The sequence below is a fragment of the Xiphophorus maculatus genome, chromosome 10, assembly GCF_002775205.1.
Source record: "Xiphophorus maculatus strain JP 163 A chromosome 10, X_maculatus-5.0-male, whole genome shotgun sequence".
Taxonomy (NCBI): Eukaryota; Metazoa; Chordata; class Actinopteri; order Cyprinodontiformes; family Poeciliidae; genus Xiphophorus; species Xiphophorus maculatus.
In genome coordinates this window covers 10979695-11002340 of record NC_036452.1, presented here as the reverse complement: position 1 = coordinate 11002340, position 22646 = coordinate 10979695, and the positions used below count along the sequence as shown (strand labels likewise).

General features: G+C 40.6%; 1 protein-coding gene across 4 annotated transcripts in view; it reads left to right on the top strand.

The window, feature by feature from the left end:
- dock1 (dedicator of cytokinesis 1) overlaps positions 1 to 22646 on the top strand; it is a 220416-nt gene that overhangs the window by 50124 nt on the left and 147646 nt on the right. For all 4 annotated transcript variants that reach the window (XM_023340653.1, XM_023340652.1, XM_023340651.1 and 1 more), the window contains exons 17-22: positions 6037 to 6140; positions 6385 to 6568; positions 14906 to 15003; positions 17270 to 17359; positions 18642 to 18742; positions 19280 to 19408. In XM_023340653.1, coding sequence (XP_023196421.1) covers positions 6037 to 6140; positions 6385 to 6568; positions 14906 to 15003; positions 17270 to 17359; positions 18642 to 18742; positions 19280 to 19408 — 706 coding nt within the window. The remainder of the gene's footprint in view (positions 1 to 6036; positions 6141 to 6384; positions 6569 to 14905; positions 15004 to 17269; positions 17360 to 18641; positions 18743 to 19279; positions 19409 to 22646) is intronic.

Genomic DNA, 22646 nt, shown 5'->3' with positions numbered 1-22646 from the left:
CTCAACTATTGAAAAATGTATTTTTCAGATGACCAGGTGTACAATTGGCTGCTAATCTGTTTACAACACACCTAATGGAAGACATGCAGCTTCAGCAGATTCATTGCACAATGATAAATACTTTGCTGCTTACCCTTTGTCACATTAATCAGAAGTAGTAGTTTGCCTCTGCATAAAGCAGCACCATGGAATGGGTTGTCAGAGGCTACAGCTGGGATGTGAAAATGCCTAGTGGGGCGTTATTTATTGAGGGCGGTGTACAGTTGAGTGCAACTACTGTTGTATTTCATTTTTTCACATCTTCTTTATTTTAGGAGTGTAAAGGGCAGGCAATAGACACGCTGCTTCATTTATCTTCCAAATGGAAAAGGTCTTCCCTCTGAGATCAGAAAAGGCTTTTGAAAAGTAAGAAGAGACTTAGGGAAGTGGTACCCATCCCCTAATCTTCAGCTGGTGTCATCATCCATTTCCAAAGTCCCCTCGCTGTGTTTGCTTCTCACCTGCACGAAGGTGCTTTGGAGGAAATTGCCAGGTCTTAGAGCTGTGTGCTGGCAGCTAATCCACTTGGAGAGTCTTCTTGTCATGCACACCTTGGTTCTGTGGGGACTAATGCTGTTAGGAGGCTTGCTTTTCAAAGTCTGTGATTTGCTGCTATCTGGCTGTAACGGTTACTTTAGAAACTCTCCTCAAGTTGCTTGGGGACTGCAGAGGCATACTAATGCTGCTAAACTTCCAATTCTCACTGAGAGCTCACAGTAGATGTGTGTTGGAAGAAGGTGCAACAGCTGGATTCTTTTTAAATTCAAATATTGCTTATTTTAATTCACCTGACACTTTTTGCTTTTACAGTATGCAGACATTGAAATATTAAACATATAACACATCACATCTATTACTTTAGCACTTACAGTAAATGCAAGCAGGCCATAAAGTGGCTAGTGACAGACCTGGAAAGTGTGGCATGCTTTTTATTAGGTCCCCTTTTCTCTAATACACCCACATAAAATCCAGTATTACAAATTTCTATGAGAAGAAAACTAAGTGATAAATTAACTTTACCTGTGTGTAATTTAATCCCATTATAAATCCAACTGTTCTGTCAAAACTTGAGTTTTTTTTTAGTGATCAATTGTGAAGATAAAAGAACACAACAGAAAGGTCAGGTTTAAAATTCTGAAGTTTAAAACAAGGTAAGGTTATAAAGCTTTGAACATGCCATACAGCCTTATACAGTTTATCAGCTAATATTTAAGAGTTTGGGACAACTTTAAACCAATATATTATTGTTCATCTAAACTGACTGGGCAAAAAAATGCATTAGAAGCAGCAGAGAACCCAATGCTACCTCTGGAGGAACTGCAGAGATTTACAGCTCAGGTTGAGTAATTTGCTGACAGTGCAAGTATTACTTAGCCTCTTCAATTATCTGTTCTTTGTGAAAGAATTGCATTGTTTAAAGAAAACCAGAAGCAGTCCAGTTTCCTGGTTTGCCTCAAGACTTTCATGTGGAAGAAGATACTGAGGTCAAATCAGACCAAAGCTGATATGTTCAGACAGAAGACCCATAACGCATAATCCCCACTGTGAAAATCTCAGTCTCCACAAAGTAAAATATTCATGTCTCTAAACAGTTTTTTACGGTGGCCGACAGGTGCAAATGCGCAGCAAAAGAGAAAACATGCAAACAAAAAAGAAGACACCCCCGAATGAAATGCAGCAAACAAAAAGAGAGACGCAAACACCCCCGAATGAAATGCAGCAAACAAAAAGAGAGACGCAAACACCCCCGAATGAAATGCAGCAAACAAAAAGAGAGACGCAAACACCCCCGAATGAAATGCAGCAAACAAAAAGTGTTGAAAACGGAAGTGCTCCAGACCACTAGGGGGAGTCAAAGAAAATAGTATTCATTTCTATGGGACCAGATGCAAGATTCAGAGAAAGAAATTTGAAAGAAAGTAAAGGTATCTCTCTGAATCTTGCATCTGGAAAGTGTGATTATTGTGAGAAGTCTGAAACAATAGAGCATGTTATTTTAGAGTGTTGTAAGTATGAAGAAGAGAGAAGATGCATGCTGAGAGAGTGTGTAGGTATTAAAGAAAGGTTTAATTTAATAGAATTTTTGAGGAGAGATTTCGGGAGTAGACATATTCAAATAATTATTCGGTATCTTAAAAAAACAAAGCTATTTCATAGGATATGAGTAGAGCAAGTTGGGTGTGAATGTGTAAAGAATATCAAAGAGGGGTATATAAAGTTATAAGCAAGTTGGATAATATAAGCAGGTGTGTATGTGTGGGGGTATGTTTAATCAGGAGTTAATGGAGGGAAAAGGTAGAAAGTGAAAGTTTATAGACCATCTCGAACCACACTCCATACTGGTAAGTGGCGGTAATGCTACTGTAAGTTTGTTGCCAACCGCCAATAAATACCAAGAAGAAGAAGAATCTTGCATCTGGTCCCATAGAAATGAATACTATTTTCTTTGACTCCCCCTAGTGGTCTGGAGCACTTCCGTTTTCAACACTTTTTGTTTGCTGCATTTCATTCGGGGGTGTTTGCGTCTCTCTTTTTGTTTGCTGCATTTCATTCCGGGGTGTTTGCGTCTCTCTTTTTGTTTGCTGCATTTCATTCCGGGGTGTTTGCGTCTCTCTTTTTGTTTGCTGCATTTCATTCGGGGGTGTTTGTGTCTCTCTTTTTGTTTGCTGCATTTCATTCGGGGGTGTTTGTGTCTCTCTTTTTGTTTGCTGCATTTCATTCGGGGGTGTCTTCTTTTTTGTTTGCATGTTTTCTCTTTTGCTGCGCATTTGCACCTGTCGGCCACCGTAGTTTTTGCTGTATTTGCAGCAAGTATTGACTCAGGGGCTGAATACGAATACGCACTACTACTTTTCAGATTTTTATTTGTAAGAATTTGAAAAACATGCATCATTTTCCCTCCACTTGGTCTATCGCATAAAATCCCAACAAATTACCTTTTACTTTCTAGTTGTTATGTGAAGAGTATGAATACTTTTGAAAGGTACTGCATGAACTTTATTTTTTATGAAATTTATTTACCGTCTTAACTTTAAATGTGTTTAAATAAAGTTTATCTTTCCAAATATAGTGAAATATTCACATTCTATTGCTTTCAGTTTAGTTTATCTTAAGCATATTTATTTTTATACTTCCAGAACTTTGAAAGTAGGATATTTCAATGTTTTTGTATAAAAACCTTAAATACTTTTTATTCACTTGTGGTTTTACAGCCAAACAGAATTTATTCTTCATACTCTTCAGTATCTCATTCAGAACCCTTTGAGACATAATGCAGAGTCTACATTAGCTTTAGATATATGCAATGTTTTCTTATGGGAAAAGTTCATTTTCCTTACTGAAGATAAGAAGCACAGAGATGGTCTGCCAGCACTTAGAAATGTGTGCCTCTGCTGTCTTTTTGTGTCCTTCCTGCTTCCTCTGCTGTGCTCCTAGCAAGTGCTGAGCATTTTGTGGGAACGCAGAGTGACAGAGCTGTTCATCAAGGCCACTGGTGGAGTTCATGCGCTCTCTATTCTGAGACCGTTCTCTGTTGAGAATAAGGTCAGCTCTCACACAGTGCCTCAGACTACCACTGTAACATTGTCAGGCCTCATCAGACATATGGAAGCATTCACGAACCACGCCTCTGCTGCAAAACACAGCTGCCATCTTTTCACTTGTTTTTCATCTATCATTAATGTATTACGCTGTCCGCATGGGAGAAAAGTGAACTTTATGGGGACTTTATGTCATTGATAAACCCACACAAAGGTGCAGATGAACATGAAGTGGAAAGAAAGTGAAACCAAAAATAGAGTCCACTTGTGTGTAATATTCTCAGCTTTTTTGTGAAGCCCTCAGAGGTTTGGTAATGGGTTGGTGACCCTCTGGGACAGGGGTGCTCAAGTCCAGTCCTCGAGAGCTACCGTCCTGCAACTTTTAGATGCATCCTTACTCCAACAGATCCGGCTCAGCTCTGTACAGACCTGCTAACGAGCTATTCATTTGATTCAGGTGTGTTGGAGCAGGGGTGCATCTGAAAGTTGCAGGATGGTAGCTCTTGAGGACTGGACTTGAACACCCCTGCTCAAGTCCAGAGTAAACTAGGCAATCAGAAACTTCAAAAAAGTTTGAAGAATCCAGCAGGTAGCTAGCAGGATGTTGACAGCACACACACAGCCAGAGCTACAATAGAATGGTTTATATCATCCAAAGACAAGGACAAACGAGCATGTCGTCTCAGCTGTAATAGAATTCTTTGCCTTGAAAAAAAGAGAAGCCTATTAAACTTTTATAAATATATATTTTTTTATAATTAGCTTTAATGGGAAATTGGAGATTTCCTAGTTTTAGGTTTTCGAAGAAAAAAAAATCAAATGACAAAACCAAACCACAATGAAATCAGTTGAGTTCTTTAAATGTTAATAGAAAATGAAAAAATTATTAGTGGTCCAATTAAAAGGCCTTGAGTGGCAACCTGATGCTTATAAAATGGGAAACACATTTCTTGTGCCTTTTGCATCATTCTGTTTTAATGTAATACATAAAATTTGATAGATGAGCTGCTTTATGTAGCTTTTTACAATTCCTTTACCTGCTGATCTCTATTTTATGTCCAAGTAACTTCAGAGGGGCTAGGGAGCCTCATACAGCTGTGGAGTTGCGGGTTTCATATTCCTCGTTTTGATTAAAGCAAATTTATATTAAAATGTTCCAGTCAAAGTTCAGACCTAAATCCAATTGAGAATCTGTGACAAAACCTGAACAGTGATGTTTACAGGTGCTCTACATCCGTAAACAGCTTGAGATGATATGGGAAGAAGAATGAGCAAGAGTTTCAGGCTATGGTTTACCCAGAGAAACCTGCAACTGTAAGTGCAGTGAATGGTTGTTCTACAATCAGACAACAAACTTTTGAGGTTTTTAAATGTACGAGATTGAAAACCATGGAAGCTTCCCAAATATGCACAGCTATGTGTAGGTCTGTCACTTTGTAGTAGTTGTAAAGTGGGGGAAAGCCCCATAGAGTGCCAGTACTTCTGCATGCACCTGTACATCAGGTAATACTATGAGGCATCCACACAGCGTTTTTCCCTCCACTGGTTCCTCACTGCCCAGCAATTATTCATAGCTGGAGATACAGGCAGCAAAACCAATGAAGGGATTTATGCAGATAGAATGCGACATATATTTTGATGAATCGCGTCTCTCTGTGAGTAAATTTGAGCTTGTTGATTCACCATGATGAAATGTGGTTCTATCCAAATGCTTGGTTAGAGGACAAAATCATAATTCTCTTCCTTGTTTGTGCAGCACGCAATACACTGGTGTGTGTGAGAGGAATTTTCACCTTTCCTTCATTCTAATGGGATAACTCAAGCTGTTTGCAGGTGTTTCTGTCACTCACTATTAGCTGTTAGGATACTAACAAGAAAAACACGCAATATGCTTTGACCCAAACTGTTCTTTTCTGATAATGTTTCATGTCTTTTGCAGCTTATTGTGAAGCAGAGACTGAATATTTTAACTTGAATTTGCATCTGCCAGTCTTTTTTGCTGCCAAGCACAATCCATACTAATACATTCTCTGTGTGTCTGACTAGTTTTGTTCTTTTTGGGAAAAACAAACAGTTTTGATGGAACACTTGAAAGACACAAGTGTAGGATCAACTAAGACGTGGGAAAAGTTTGAATAGCAGCTTCTTTTGCCCACTCAAGAGTTGAGTGAGGTGGTACTGTGGTGCTGAGATGTTCTCTTTTGTCGGTCTGATGGTTTGTTTATTGCTTGTAAAATCAGCAGTCCCTAATAGTTTTCTGCTGTGGAATCTGCTTTGCATAAGCTTTCTCAACTAAGCACGCATTCATGTAAACAGATTGTATGCACATGTATGAGATTTGGCGTGTTAGTTTGCAAATTTGCACGAGAAACACAAACTCTTCGGTGCAACATCATCAATATCTGTCAGATTTCTGTTTATTCATGTGGTTTTTTTAATCTTTTTTATCTTCCTACAGCCAAAGATAAATCAGAGAAAATCTTTGCCTTATCTTTTGTTAAACTCATGCGGTATGATGGGACCACTCTGAGGGATGGAGAGCATGATCTCATTGTGTACAAGGTAAATGCAGAAACATCCTCTGACAGAGTTTTGAATGCACACTGCACTGTGTCTGCTCTGTCTTTGACTGATGCAGCAGAAAAAAAATCATGAAAATAATAAATTTAATATACTTAACAATGTCAAGTTAACGTTTGAGAAACACCTTTTGATTAGAAAAAAACAATAAAACCATGGAACACATACACACACATTTTTTTATTTTTATTGAGAAACTTGTTCATGTCTTATCATTAAAAACCAGGCAGAAGCTAAGAAGCTGGAGGATTCCTCCGTTTACCTAAGCCTTCCCTCCACTAAGCTGGAGCTGGAGGAGAAGGGTTACGCCAACACTGGCAAAAATTCCCAGAACCTCGGGACCTGCACCATCAGCAAGGACTCCTTCCAGATCGCCACCCTGGTCTGCTCCACCAAACTGACACAGAACGGTAAGGCACTCAAAATGTCTCAATGTTCTATCATTGTTGGAAATAAAGTAAAAACATCATCTCTGTAATCAATGGCTTAAACTAAAGGATTTAAATGAGCAAATATCAAGAATGTTCTACGTGACAGGTGAACTTTGCTTCAGTTAAATTAGATTCACTCATTAAAATTTGGAGATTTTGATCCATACCTTTAGAATGTAGGATTTGGCAGCTCAATTCCTAATTCTCACTAAGTTATTACTACTTACTTGTTTTGGCTGCACAAACAGTATGTTTTCAGATACATTTTTGGACTCAAAACAGGGATTCCCCCCTCATCCTGCTCTCACTTTGACCTACTTTAATTCCCTCAGCTGGTATTGTCCAGTTTCAGCTAGTTGTTTTAAATCCATTTTTTGCTGAATAATCTTTGGATTTATTCTATTTACTACTGCCAGTTTGTCAGTGTTTTTTTTTCTCTCCCCCGAATGTCCCACGGTTCTGAGAAAATCTACACTTACTAAGCTAAGGAAATCCCCATCTCTGCCCTTTGGCTGACGGATTAAGGATTCTGGCATCTTGTGTTCCCGCCAGCTTTCAGACATGTTTATAAATCCCTGTAGGCATCAATATAAACCCTCTTGGATGCTCTGGCATTTCCAGGGTGTGTTCATAACACTATTGTTGTCTCAGTGCAGACGGTGTAAAGAGCTGTTTCTCTGTCTGAGCGGTCAGGTGCCTCTCAGCTCATTTAAACAGAACCCTCCTCAGTGTCTTTTTTACTTGCTCACCTTGTATGTTCTTCTTATACTCTCCCGTTCATCCAAACACTGAGTCAGACATTCCTCTGTTTTAAATAAAGATTTACCAAAGAGGAATCTACAACATATACCAACGTTTCGGGAAAAAGGAAGAAATTTTCCCAGAAAAAATGTGCATTAACCTTGATGCCGCTGTAATAAACCGTATTTATGGATATCATCGTCAGCAGTGCTTTAAAAAAATATATTTTCATTGTCAGGCAGATATCCCATCTGTGCTGGGATCCAGAATAATGTAAGAAGCTTCACTGACCTTGTGGCTCATATAGGCAATATAATGAAATAGAAGAAAGGGGAAGAAAAAAACACATTTGTCATTGTTGCTTGGCTGCAACTTTGGGATGAAAGCTAAACTGAGGTTCATGAAGTTCCGGTAATAAGGCCACTGCGGACCAGAGAATGCAATTTGATTAGATCCCCGGCACAAGGGAAAAATTTTGTTGTGAAAATGCTTCTTTACATCATGTGCAAGATGGGGAAGGGGTGTTCCATGCTGCTGCAGTAATATCCCCGCCGAGACTTGTTAAGTTTAGTCTGTGGTATAAGTTGTCATTTAAATACAGTTGACTGAGTGCCCTACTACTCCGCTCAGGGGGTGGTGATGTAAGGGTGTGAACAGTCTCAGCTACAAAAGCAGTGACTAACTCACATTGATTACATGTGGCTGATGAGCAAAATTATTATTTTAACTTGTTTTCTGTAATGTTGACATGTAGCTTCTGATTAGAACAATTTCAGGTTGGTAATCTTGTCTTTTTCTTCTTCTTACGAGATGGTTAATGGGGTTAAAGCTGTGTTCTGACAGTCAATCAGTTTTTTTGTATTGCACTTGTCGAGCAAGAAAGCTTTAGCACAATACATTCACCCACATAGCCCCTGAACCTTTTCAGGTTTGACCAAATTTTATGAATTAGAATAACTCAAAACTAATACATAAATGAACATAATACTTGGTTTTCAAATTTCTTTACTTATAAAAATCTACAAGGTTTGTTTTGCGTTTGCATTCAACCTTCTTTATGCTAAAACCCCACTAAATAAAATCCCGTGCAATTTATGGAGGTACATATGTTTCAGATCATCCAAGTCGGCATGTCAGAATCGGAATATCTGTGAGAAGTTGCGAAAAACAAAATATGAAATTGAATAGATAAATATTTACAAAAATGTAAGGTTTACAATATTAATATTAAGCCAAATTGCTGTTTCAACACTGGAGCATCATGCACATCTGAATGTGCTTCTTTTGAGTAGACACTTTCTTTTATTCTGCACCTCTTCATGGTGTTGATTTTGCAGGGCACCAGTAGGTGGATGTGATCAGACAGCCTTGGCACAGATAGATGTGAAAAGCCCAGCAAAATGGTTGTCTAATGTATTTCAGCTTCATAAAAGTGAACTCCCAATAAAATGTTTAAAAACTATCTAAAATTTAAAATTCAAAATTTTATAATAAAATAACTTAATTTAGAGTTTTTATATCCAAGTAAAAAAAAAAAAAACCCAAAAAAGGGTAATTAAGTAAACAAATTTGCTTGGTTTGAATTTAGTGAAATGAAAGTGTAGGATTATTATGGTTTAAAACATTCAGTAAGTTAGAAAATAGTCCTTCTTGCTGCAGGATGTTTCAGACATGTTTTGGACATTTTGCTGCTTTTCTGTTGATCTTTCCGCCATCTTCACTAGTGTTGACTTTTTAAACACTTTACATGGGAACAAAGCATGCATTAACCATGCAAAATAAAACATTTGGAAAATGAAAAATGCAAAAATAGTACTTTTTTAGATAGTTTAAATAGTTTTGAGCCAAAATCTAAACTGACCAATACATTTATTTAATTGCACTACTGTACCTGTGTGGACAAATACTTTGCTTTTACTACAACTACATACAAGGTCGCTTGGAGTGACCAGGAAAAAAAAGACATTTAAAGGTAAAGTTCACATTCAAGGAGCAATTTTTCAGAAATGATCATTTAATTTAGAAATCAGTTTAAAAAATTATTTTCACACACTAGAAGTTAATAGATGAAACGATTCACAAAACAGAAAAAAATAATTTAACTCTACTTTGAGCTTTAGATAAATACCCCCTGCATTTTAATTTCCTTGCTGTACTGTGAAGCATTTTTTTTAACCTAATTAATACCCTCCTCACTTCTAAATAGTTGGTCTCAAAAGGTTTGTCCTGACTCGTGCAAAGGGAGGAAAAACGAGTACTTCAGTGTCCCTATCAACAGTCTGCTTGCTTTATACAGTACACATGACACTTCATCACTGAGGCCCACAGGAGAGATGAAATACTCATTTTAATTAAGCTGGTTTGATGCAGACGGTCTCTTCGTGCAGGAAGCTGGTGTGAAGTGGCTGCTGGTTGGTCCCTGGGTATTTCCAGCATGGTTGGCTTCATGTAGGAGGACTGATGGTGGCAGCGCTTAGAGAGAACATGGTTCTGTGAAAGTTTCTACCATTTTCACTTTAACTGAAAAGCAATGTTCCCATCAAAGCTCAATAAAAGGGAGGAAATACATGTTTAAATTGTGTGAATTTTCTCTAACATCTTTGTGGAGTTCTTTTAGGAGTTATTGATTTTCATGAATGAACACCACTGTTTAATCCAGGCATTTGTTCAGCGGATGACAAAAATTGTTCAGTGAAGCAAGATGTTTCATAAACATTAATTATGAGTTAATGGGAAGTAATTTGCATTTAAGTTGTGCAGTGACACTGTAGCGGATTTTGCTGAAATTAATTAACCCACCACCCTCCATCTGCCAGTTTGGTCTAATATTTTAAATGTGGCGTCCTGTGGAAGCATCTTTTACAAAACAGATGGTGTTTGTTGAAGATGCTCAGTGTTCCCTTTTTTTCCCCCTTCATTTTTTGAAAACAAGACCGATTTTCCTAACATTTAGCCAGTTTGGCCAGCACTTTTCCCAAGGCCCTAAACTGCCAATGAGTTGTCCTCACCGTGTTCAGTGCCCGTCTCTAAGGAGCTATTCTATCGATTTCCAAATCCATGTCTTTTTGGAGAGGATGATACCTGGACACTTGGACAGACCATTGTGACTGAAGCATGATAGGTTGTCAGGTTTACAGATGGTAGATATCCATTCTATGCTCCCATGCTTCACTGACTCTACCAATAACCAGCCGAAACAGAGCTGCAAGGGATGATGGTGCCAGAGATACTGGTAGGATGGACTGTTTATACACAATCCTACACAATCACATATTCAAATTCAAATAAATATAGTTCTTTGGACATCATTACCTAATCCCAGTTAGGTAATGAGCCAGTGGATTTTAAAACACTATGCAATGCTGGTTACATTTAGAGCAGGCCCAAGGCATAACCAAACTAAGCAGCTGCTGAAGTCCTCCCAGACCTTCAAGGGCCCCCATAAATGCTAACATTTTAACGTGGCTCACAGATGTAGAAATTTAACATTTGTTTATTGAGAATGATGTGTTTAATATTTGAATTTGAGCTCTGTTTGTTCACAAACACAATATATTTGTGAATGTATTTTGTTATCTCAGTAAAGTATAATTATCACTGATTGCTTTTAAGTTTGGCCAATAAAACTATCCACACTTAGTGGCAGATATTCAACAATTTGACCTTGTATCTAATGAAATAAATGATCCTATAAGTGGTCAGTTGAGATAGTAACCATAACAATAACTTGCTGTGTTTATAGATGCTGCTCTTGCAGGCTTTTTTTGTTTTGGAGCTGATATGTGACCCTGCCAGGCACAAATATTCCTAAAATGTGGCTGGCAGGGCTTCTCTAAGCTTGCAAGATGATATTGTATACAATGAGATTGTGTCTCTTGGTCCAGTTATAAATAGTTTCATAATGAGCTGATATAAATGTATTTTCTAAGCCTTGAATTTGATCATCCACCAAATGAAAGTAATTAATCAGATTGTGACTTATTCATTTGTTCTGATATTTAATTATCCCCTTTTAGAATAAGCAATCTGATAAATTGATAAACATTGCATTTAGTGAAATTTGCATTTGGATCCCAGACTCATTCATTTTAATTTATTCAGCTTTGACAACCCTTAAAAATAACTTTTTTCCCATGTTTTGTTACTGGTTCCATCCATCCATCCATCCATCTTCTTCCGCTTATCCGAGGTCGGGTCGCGGGGGTAGCAGCTTCAGAAGGGAGGCCCAGACTTCCCTCTCCCCAGCCACTTCTTCTAGCTCCTCCGGGGGAATCCCGAGGCGTTCCCAGGCCAGCCGAGAGACATAGTCCCTCCAGCGTGTCCTGGGTCTTCCCCGGGGCCTCCTCCCGGTGGGACGTGCCCGGAACACCTCACCAGGGAGGCGTCCAGGAGGCATCCTGACCAGATGCCCGAGCCACCTCAACTGGCTCCTCTCGATGTGAAGGAGCAGCGGCTCTACTCTGAGTCCCTCCCGGATGACTGAGCTTCTCACCCTATCTCTAAGGGAGAGCCCAGCCACCCTACGGAGAAAACCCATTTCGGCCGCTTGTATCCGCGATCTCGTTCTTTCGGTCATGACCCAAAGCTCATGACCATAGATGAGGGTGGGAACGTAGATCGACCGGTAAATCGAGAGCTTCGCTTTTTGGCTCAGCTCTCTCTTCACCACAACGGACCGGTACAGCGCCCGCTTGACAGCAGACGCTGCGCCAATCCGCCTGTCGATCTCCCGCTCCCTTCTTCCCCCATTCGTGAACAAGATCCCGAGATACTTAAACTCCTCCACTTGGGGCAGGACACCCCCCCTGACCCGGAGAAGGCACTCTACCCTTTTCCGGCTCAAGACCATGGCCTCGGATTTGGAGGCACTGATCCCCATCCCGGCCGCTTCACACTCGGCTGCGAACCGCTCCAGCGAGAGCTGCAGATCACGATCTGATGAAGCCAAAAGGACCACATCGTCTGCGAAAAGCAGAGATGAGATCCTAAGGCCACCAAATCGGACCCCCTCAACACCTTGGCTGCGCCTAGAAATTCTGTCCATGAAAGTGATGAACAGAATCGGTGACAAAGGGCAGCCCTGGCGGAGTCCAACTCTCACCGGAAACGAGCCCGACTTACTGCCGGCAATGCGGACCAGACTCTGACACCGGTCATACAGGGACCTGACAGCCCGTATCAAAGGGCCCGGTACCCCATACTCCCGGAGAACCCCCCACAGGGCTCCCCGAGGGACATGGTCGAACGCCTTCTCCAAGTCCACAAAACACATGTAGACTGGTTGGGCGAACTCCCATGCACCCTCCAGGACCCTGCCGAGGGTGTAGAGCTGGTCCAGTGTTCCACGACCAGGACGAAAACCACACTGCTCTTCCTGGATCCGAGGTTCGACTATCCGACGGACCCTCCTCTCCAGGACCCCTGAATAGACCTTGCCAGGGAGGCTTAAGAGTGTGACCCCTCTATAATTGGAGCACACCCTCCGGTCCCCCTTTTTGAACAGGGGGACCACCACCCCAGTCTGCCAATCCAGGGGAACTGCCCCCGATGTCCATGCGACATTGCAGAGTCGCGTCAACCAACACAACCCCACAACATCCAGAGCCTTAAGGAACTCCGGGCGGATCTCATCCACCCCCGGGGCCCTGCCACCGAGGAGCTTTTTAACCACCTCGGTGACCTCGTCCCCAGAGATTGGAGAGCCCAACCCAGAGTCCCCAGGCTCCGCTTCCTCAGTGGAAGGCATGTTGGTGGGCTTGAGGAGGTCTTCGAAGTACTCCGCCCACCGGCCCACAACGTCCCGAGTAGAGGTCAGCAGCACACCATCCCCACTATAAACAGTGTTGGTGCTGCACCGCTTCCCCCCCCTGAGACGCCGGATGGTGGACCAGAATCGCCTCGAAGCCGTATGGAAGTCTTTCTCCATGGCCTCTCCAAACTCCTCCCACGCCCGAGTTTTTGCCTCAGCAACCGCCCGAGCCGCATGCCGCTTCGCCCGCCGGTACCCATCAGCTGCTTCCGGAGTCCCACAGGCCAAAAAGGCCCGATAGGACTCCTTCTTCAGCCTGACGGCATCCCTCACCGAAGGTGTCCACCAGCGGGTTCGAGGGTTGCCGCCGCGACAGGCACCGACAACCTTGCGGCCACAGCTCCGATCGGCCGCCTCGACGATGGAGGCACGGAACACGGTCCACTCGGACTCCATGTCCCCCACCTCCCCCGGGACGTGTTCGAAGTTTTGCCGGAGATGGGAGTTAAAGCTCCGTCTCACAGGGGATTCCGCCAGACGTTCCCAGCAGACCCTCACAACACGTTTGGGCCTGCCAGGTCTGACCGGCTTTCGCCCCCACCACCGGAGCCAACTCACCACCAGGTAGTGGTCAGTGGACAGCTCCGCACCTCTCTTCACCCGAGTGTCCAAGACATACGGCCGCAGATCCGATGAAACGATGACAAAGTCGATCATCGAACTGCGGCCTAGGGTGTCCTGGTGCCAAGTGCACATATGGACACCCTTATGCTTGAACATGGTGTTCGTTATGGACAATCCATGGCGAGCACAGAAGTCCAGCAACAGAACACCGCTCGAGTTCAGGTCGGGCGGGCCGTTCCTCCCAACCACGCCCCTCCAGGTCTCACTGTCATTGCCCACGTGAGCGTTGAAGTCCCCCAGCAGAACAAGGGAGTCCCCAGGAGGAGCACTCTCCAGTACCCCCTCTAAGGACTCCAAAAAGGGTGGGTAATCTGAACTGTCGTTCGGCCCGTAAGCACAAACGACAGTCAGAACCCGTCCCCCCACCCGTAGGCGGAGGGATGCTACCCTCTCGTTCACCGGGGTAAACCCCAACGTACAGGCGCCGAGATGGGGAGCAACAAGTATGCCCACTCCTGCCCGACGCCTCTCACCTTGGGCAACTCCAGAGTGGAAGTATGTCCAGCCCCTCTCAAGGAGACTGGTTCCAGAACCAGAGCCGTGCGTCGAGGTGAGACCGACTATTTCTAGCCGGAACCTCTCGACCTCACGCACTAGCTCCGGCTCCTTCCCCACCAGAGAGGTGACATTCCACGTCCCAAGAGCCAGTTTCTGCAACCGAGGATCGGACCGCCAGGGTCCCCTCCCTCTGCTGCCACCCATCCCACACTGCACCCGACCCCTTTGGCCCCTCCCACGGGTGGTGGGCCCATGGGAGGGGGGGCCCATGTTTCCTCTTCGGGCTGAGCCCGGCCGGGCTCCATGGGTAAAAGCCCGGCCACCAGACGCTCGCCATCGTGCCCCCCCTCCAGGCCTGGCTCCAGAGTGGGGCCCCGGTGACCCGCGTCCGGGCGAGGGAACACCAAGTCCAAAGTTCTTGTCCATCATAAGGGGTCTTCGGGCTGCTCTTTGTCTGGTCCCTCACCTAGGACCTGTCTGCCTTGGGTGACCCTACCAGGGGCATGAAGCCCCAGACAGCATAGCTCCTAGAATCATTGGGACACTCAAACCCCTCCACCACGATAAGGTGGCAGCCCATGGAGGAGTTGTTGGATAAAAACAATGGATTCTGCTCATACATGTTATCTATTTGCTTGTTCCAGTCGACCTGCTTGGCCTGCTGAAGTGGCGCTCGAACACCAGCCTCCTGCAACAGAACCTCTGTCAGCTGATGAAGGTGGACGGTGGTGAAGTCGTGAAGGTCAGAGCTAAATCAGATGCTTTCATTTGTTTTATATTTTGTTGATTTTGGAAAAGGTTTGTATTTCTTGTGGGCTTTATACTTCTTAAGTATCCTGACATCTAGCGAAATAAACAATCCAGTCACAAACCAATCTTTAGTAGCCGTGAAAGTGACAGCTTCTTGGCAGCAATTTCACTTCAGTTTTCTCTCCCTGTCGGGGGGATCAGATTGTCTTTGTACAATTTTTTTATGTCTCCTAGTGAGGAGGCAGTACATAGCACCAAACCCTGCTTATAAAAGGGAAGATGACTCACTGTCAGATTCACAGTCATGCCATTTTAAGTGCTCAACATGGGGCAGATGAATAAATCACGTTGTACCTAATGCTTTAGGATGGGCTGTTTGGATGCCTTCAGATCAGAGAGTATCTGTGGAAGCCCAACTATCTTTCCTGTTTAAAACAGTTGATAAATAAAGCGTTTTTATTATTAGCACTCAGTCTTTTCAAATAGTCTCATGACCTTTAGTTGGCAGTTTTTTAAAAAGTGCAGTTTTCCTTTTAACACTTGACGTATATTGACATATTGTTGAAAGCATGCAGTGCATAAATAACAGATCAGGGGCGTTTCTAAATGAATGGCTTTTCTAATATTACCCTTACTAAACCTAAGATTAGTAAGGGTAATATACTTTTCTGACTAATGTCAGAAAAAGGGCAGAATTTAAGTATTTCCCAAATTTTAATGTCTGTCTTGTTTGAAAGTTGTATTCATGGACTAATTTCATATCATTAAGCCTGAATGTTAAACATGACTTTGACATAAGTACTTTCAAATAAATTACTGGAGAATTTGTTTATTTGTGGGTAATTTTGTAGTCTTAAAAATAAGCTCAGATTATGTAAGTTTGGAAAAATGTGGACTGTGGTGCTAAAAAACATGTCCAAACGCTGGTTTAAGCTCTTAGCTCTGCTTGTTACGTTTGCTTCTCACTGACAACATGATTAGCCTCATTCATCCAGCAGTGACAGACCAAGCACAATACAGTGATTGTTGTGTTTCTGTCACTTTTTACAACTGTTCTCAGAAATGACTCAGATAATGGAGAAAGCAGAGAGAAAGGATATGTATAGTCTGTGTTTCTGAAGGTTCTGCTGACAGGAAAATTATTACATTCCTAGTTGAGCCACACCAGCTTGTCTTCATGGCTGTAAAGAGGCGTTAATGGGGAGCATGGAGTGTACAGAGTTCAGCTGCTAACTGTATAATTTCCTCATTATTCTGTATAAATGTTTAAAACCGTTTTTTTGTTGATTTTATGACCCTGGTCCACCCAGTCAAATTGCAGATGAAGAACACAGGATATTGTCACTATATTATGAGCCAATAGACTAAGGGCCTTGAGTTTAAAAAGAGGCTCACTCTTGTGCCCCCTTTAAGTTTTTCTCCAACAGACAACAGAGGAATAAAACCACAACTCTGTGCTGGTTTAGGTTATATGACGTTAATTTAACAGTTATACCGCAGTAATATCTAAAACAGGCTACTGATTGGATTTTATATGTAAAAAGCATTTACTACAGAAAAATGGGAATGTCTCTAAATATGGATCTTATTATTTATACTTGCAGTTTATGGGTCTGTCCACTAAATGATTTCTTTATAGGAAAGGCGTGTTAGCAACTCAGCTGCTGTGTTGTAGCCCAGAAATAGTTCGAGATGATCATAACCTTAATTAAAATGTTTTTTTACACTATTTACACAAATATTTGCCACAAAAATGCCAAGCATCAACAGCTATTCTAATTTTAATAATATAATATTAGATACTATTTGTATATAATATTACAAATAGTAATTTTTTCTGTAACAATTTTTGCTGTTGTAAATTTCTATAATTTTCTGCAATAACTTGCTGCCTATTATGTCAGTTTTCAACTAACTATGCTTATTGTGCAATATGTTCGATTTTTTTTTTTACCCACTGCCCTTAGTAGTTGTACAGGTGTTCATGTCGATTCTTTTCCTAACTCTGACTAAACATTTCACACATTATCGAAATGTCTGAAAGGTTACAATAACCGGACACTTTAATAGGATTCTGTGAACTTCTTTGTTATTCTATTGTAAATAATTAACATGAGTTTACCTATTTAAAGTAACAGTAAAATTGTGTCTTCTGATTAGATATTAGACTGTATTAGGCTGACTAGTTGAAGTAATTTGTTATTATCTGCATTCAATGCTTCCGTCTGTTAAACTCCTGTGCATTTCTTTCTTTCTAGTTTCTGCAAGACACTCTGGATGCTCTCTTCAACATAATGATGGAAAACTCTGACAGTGACACTTTTGATACATTGGTGTTTGATGCCTTGGTAAGCACAGACTACAAAAGCAGAACTACATAATGTATGACAGAGATCCTGTCAGTGGAAATGAACACTTGGAATACATTTGTGGCCCACATGCAAATAATAAATGTTGTGAAACATTTAATGTGCTCAAATGCCCTTTGGCGGACATCCCTCCACTGCTTGTAATGCATTTTGATCTCCGAAAAGATCTGTTGTATATTAAATAACTTGTTTTCAACCATACGCAGACACTCAAAAAAGAAACACGTTTACTTATACAGTCATACATTTAAAATATGGTGAAATATATTTTAGGGAAAAATATGCTAGAAAAAGTTGTATGAACAGGGATAACTGTATCTATGAGAGAATTGTGAAGCAAAGTCTGTTAAAAAATTTGGGATACTCTCAGTCCACACATTCACTGCAAAACACAAATGCATCAAACACACAGGCTGCCATTGTCACGTTTTCCTTCCACTAAACATTACATTGATACACTTGGATGCAGAGTTTTATGCCCAGCCAACATCTTTAGCAATGGCCTTTTGTGGCTTATCCTTTTAATAGGGGGTGTAAATAACCGTTTTGGTTGTCTTCTCTTTTTTAATTCATTTAAAATTGATGAGGTCCCAGATTGTAGGGTCTGGGACCTCATCAATTTTTGCTAAACTAGAATCATAAAATTTGTCACTCTAATGAATCGATACAATGTCGCTAATGCTTTTAAGTGAAATCTGGAAAAAGTTCAACTTTTCAATAATTCATTTATTAAGTTTCGCCTGTTGTTGTCTAGTTCTGCTTTAGCTTTGTAGTTGTTACAAATGTCTCAAATCCATTTTAAAACAATTGGGATTTCTGATTAATTTCTACATAGTTTTGAATCAGAGGGGTCAAATTTTTCTTCAAGTCGATTCAGAAGTTTTTACAAAACCCTGAAAGAAGTGATCACATACTACTTGCACCTTGTTTGCTGTGAAATACAGTATATTTTCCTTTTAATACATAACCGAGTATCGTGCTGAATCCCATCTCGTGTGGCATTTTATAACAGCTGGGGGTCCATCTCAGAAGAGAGTTTTTCTCTTTCTGACTATGTGTGCGGGGATAAATTGTGTTATTTGGGGGTTTTAGATTATCATCGGCCAAGGGAATTGAGAGAAAATAGCTTTCTGCTCTGAGCCAATCTTGTGTAATTTCCTCGTCCCTTTCAACATATTGAGTAAGACAGGTAATGTTTGGTGCTCTTCATTACGAGATTCATGGTTTTACATTTTAATGAGTGTCTTTTGTTCCCCGACAGGTGTTCATAATTGGACTTATAGCAGACAGAAAGTTCCAGCACTTTAACCCTGTTCTTGAAACCTACATTCGCAAGCATTTCAGTGCTACACTGGCTTACACGTAAGATTATTTCTTCTTCTACAAGTGTTTTCTGTTTCAGAAACAGTCTGCCCAGTCAGACTTCACTGCAAAATCAATCTCACTTTAGATACAGTTTGTAACCTACAGAGCAGCACCTCACAGCCACCTTTTTGGCTATAAAACTTCATTTAATCTAGAATAAATTCACCCAAAACAAACTTCCACAATTTTTCAGATGAGGCGTAGCACTCGTGATTAGAATTCCTTTAATTACATCCATTTGTATTTTACAAATTTCTCCTGAAACGTTGTTAACTTATTGCTACCCATAATGTCTACCAATGCCAGCTGATGAGCTCCATTTTTTTTCCTTTCCTTTTGTCAACTACACACAAATCAAAATTTGTGGTATTTTTCTCAACTGTGCTATTTAAAAACTGTTTTTGGAGATCCTGCTCAGAAAATCCATGCCTTATTACCCGGGTGTTTTTATTTTTTATTTTTAGTGCTTATCTGTTTGTGAAAAAATTACACCACTGCATGTAATCTTTAAGTTACTATGTATCATACTTGCAGGAAACTGACCAAAGTTCTGAAGAACTATGTGGAGAATGCTGAGAAGCTGACAGAGCAGCTGCTGATGGCCATGAAGGCTCTGGAATACATCTTCAAGTTCATTGTGCGCTCCAGAGTTCTCTTCAACCAGTGAGTATTAGAGCATTAATACTAATATAGTGTATTGTATTGTATTAATTAATTGATTAATTATTAGTTCATGTGGGAAAAAATAATGTAGTCTTGGCAAACCAAACATTTTGTATACCAGGAGCTAGTAAATTAAGGCAGCTCAGCTTTGAATACCATGCCAGTTTCCACTTAATGCTGTATAATTAAAAAAATATATTGGGATAGAAATAATGCACAATGTAAACAGCATTACTTTTAAATAGTTTTTTCATCTAATGCTGTTAGAAAATAAACTGCTACATGTATTAATCCGAGTCGATTTAATCTTGCTCATCCTGCTGGCCACAGATCTGATGCGTTTTGAGGTCCTGCTGGGCTCAGTTTGCACTGCAACATATCCTCAGGCCACCTAACTTTTCATTAAAGCTTTAATTGCACAAATAAAAAATGAATCAAATAAAAAATGAAAAAGTTGAAGTAAAATTCTCCAAATGCTGAAAAAATATTAGAAATCCTAACTGACCTAAACAGGAAGCGTTTACTTTGATGTCTCAAGTAAATGAAATTTGAGAATGTAAAATTTATGAAAGGCATAAATAGATTGATGAACAATCAATTCTATTATTGCATGACGGTGAACTCATGTATCCATCAACATAATGTCATGCACCTTCAGTTTCTTTATGGCTGCAGTCAGAATAAAGCTCAAACAGGCAAAACTAAATGACATTTTAGTCATTTCTGTTGATCTATTTATAATTGGTTTTGGGGATGTTAAATGGAAGATGGGGTTGTAGTGTGACAGAAAGAAGCTGTTGGTGGGATGATGTATGATCCTGGACTAATTGAGTGTGCAGCGTTTGATTGGTTTCCTGCCCAATGTCTGGAGGACACAGTGCCCTCTAACTCTCATGTTCAGAGTGTGTGCCTAAGCAGAAACAGAGTCAAAATTCTCCCTAATGTGAAAAATTGGGTTAGTTGAAGCTCTCACTCTGCAGCCCTTGATGTACAGGTGCCAAGTCTCCATTGACTGGGTCTTATTTATTTTTTTAATGCTGTCTAGTGGAACATATCTGTAAAATTGGAGAGGAGCACCTTAATCACAGAGTGACATGAGACTGCCCAGAGCCCCCTGAGCTATTCAGTGCTGCGGGTGAGCAGCAGCTTTAAGTAATTGTTGTAGAGGGAGCTCTGAGACGCACGCCTCTAATCCCATGATTTCTGTAAGCCCTCAACAGTGACTCTCCTATACCATGTAATGCCTGGAGCCCTGTGAGATATTATAGCATCGCTAGACCCACCAGCATGGAAGAAGGCACGGGAAATCTAATGTACTCTGAGCAGTTATACCAGTTCATCTGTCTTTGACCTGTAGTCTTTAGAGTGCCCCCTCCCCCTCTCTCCCCGTATAGTTTTTGTTCTACTTATAAGCCTTGATTATATTACTTTGCAGCAAGTAGAGCTTTGGCTTTTCCCACTTCATCACCAGTTTGGGAAGATTTATGAGCTCTGTAAGTGGGAAACAAACAAACTGTGGATTTAACACAATTTCCCATAACAAACCAGCAGAAGGAACACATTAGTGCAGCTCAGTAAATTAGAATATCATTGAAAAGTTAATTTATTTCAGTAATTCAAGAAGAAAGAAATTCCAATAGATTAATTACAAACAGACAGATATATTTATTTTATATGCTGATGATTTTTCTCAGCAGCTGATAAAAACTTAACACACACACACACACACACATATATATATATATATATATATATATATATATATATATATATATATACATATATATATATATATATATATATATATACACATGTATATATATATATATATATATATATATACACATGTATATATATACAGTACAGACCAAAAGTTTAGACACACAATATCAGTGAGGGGATTATAATATGATTGGGGGAAGCATGGACATGTTTGAAGCTATCCAATGTAATTTTCAATTGCATGAGAGCAAAACTTTCAGCTGACAGCAGGAAGGCTAAATTGAGTGAATTTAGTTTTTGACTTTTAAATATCAGTGTCCGAGTGAGGATCTACAGTACAGACCAAAAGTTTGGACACACCTTCTGATTCAATGGGTTTTCTTTATTTTCATGACTATTTATAAGGCAAGAAATCCCATTTATTAACCTGACAGGCCACACCTATGAAGCGAAAACCATTTCAGGTGACTACCTCTTGAAGCTCATCAAGAAAATGCAGTGCACAAAGCAGTAATCACAGCAAAAGGTTGCTACTTTGAAGAAACTAGAATATAAGGGCTATTTTCAGTTGTTTTACACTTTTTTGTTTAGTGCATATTTCCACATGTGTTATTCATAGTTTTGATGCCTTCAGTGTGAATCTACAATGTCAATAGTCATGAAAATAAAGGAAACTCATTGAATTAAAAGGTGTGTCCAAACTTTTGGTCTGTACTGTATATACAGTATATGTATATATACACACACGCATACATGCACACAGAGAGAGAGATGGTCAATGATCATATCCCTGACTCTGTCGCTTTGCTTTCCAAACATATGGTCAGATTTAAAGAGTAGCAGCAGAAGCAAATGGGTGTATTAGCAGTTATTGCCAACAACTGATGGCATTGTCCAGGACATGTTACTGTGAAATATCATGTCAGAATATGAACTGTTAGCATGTCAGAACGATTATACAGCACCAGTTTTCAGTCAGAGGCTTCATTTGTTGCCAGAGTGACTGGTGCTGGAGATCCTTCCTTCCCAGAGCATCACCATCCAAAACAAATCTTAAGATATTTGGGTTTAATTTTATTTCCCTTTGGGATCAGTGACATATTTTTTAATTTAACTGAATTGAATTAACAGACTGCTGACTTTATAGTTGTCCAGCAAACGGTACAGAAGCATTTTAATGGAAAGTTTAGTGGAGCAGAAAGATGTGGTAGAAAATTGTGCATAAGCTAGATCGTTGTTTCTCAGTTCCAGTTCTAAGCCATAATCATCACAAGTAACACAGACGAGAGGCTTTAAATATATCACAGTGTGTGTTGTGAATATCTCAGCTGTAGATAAGAAAGCAAAGAATGAACACAGATATTTCCTCTCCTTTTTGTTGACTGGTATTCCCGGAGAGATATGAGCATAGATCTTAAATTTTTCAGATTTCTGTTTCCACATGACAGCAGGTAGGAGCTTCTGGGTCTTGTCATGTTTTAAATGCTAATCCATCTGGCAACAGGAGTGATGTCTG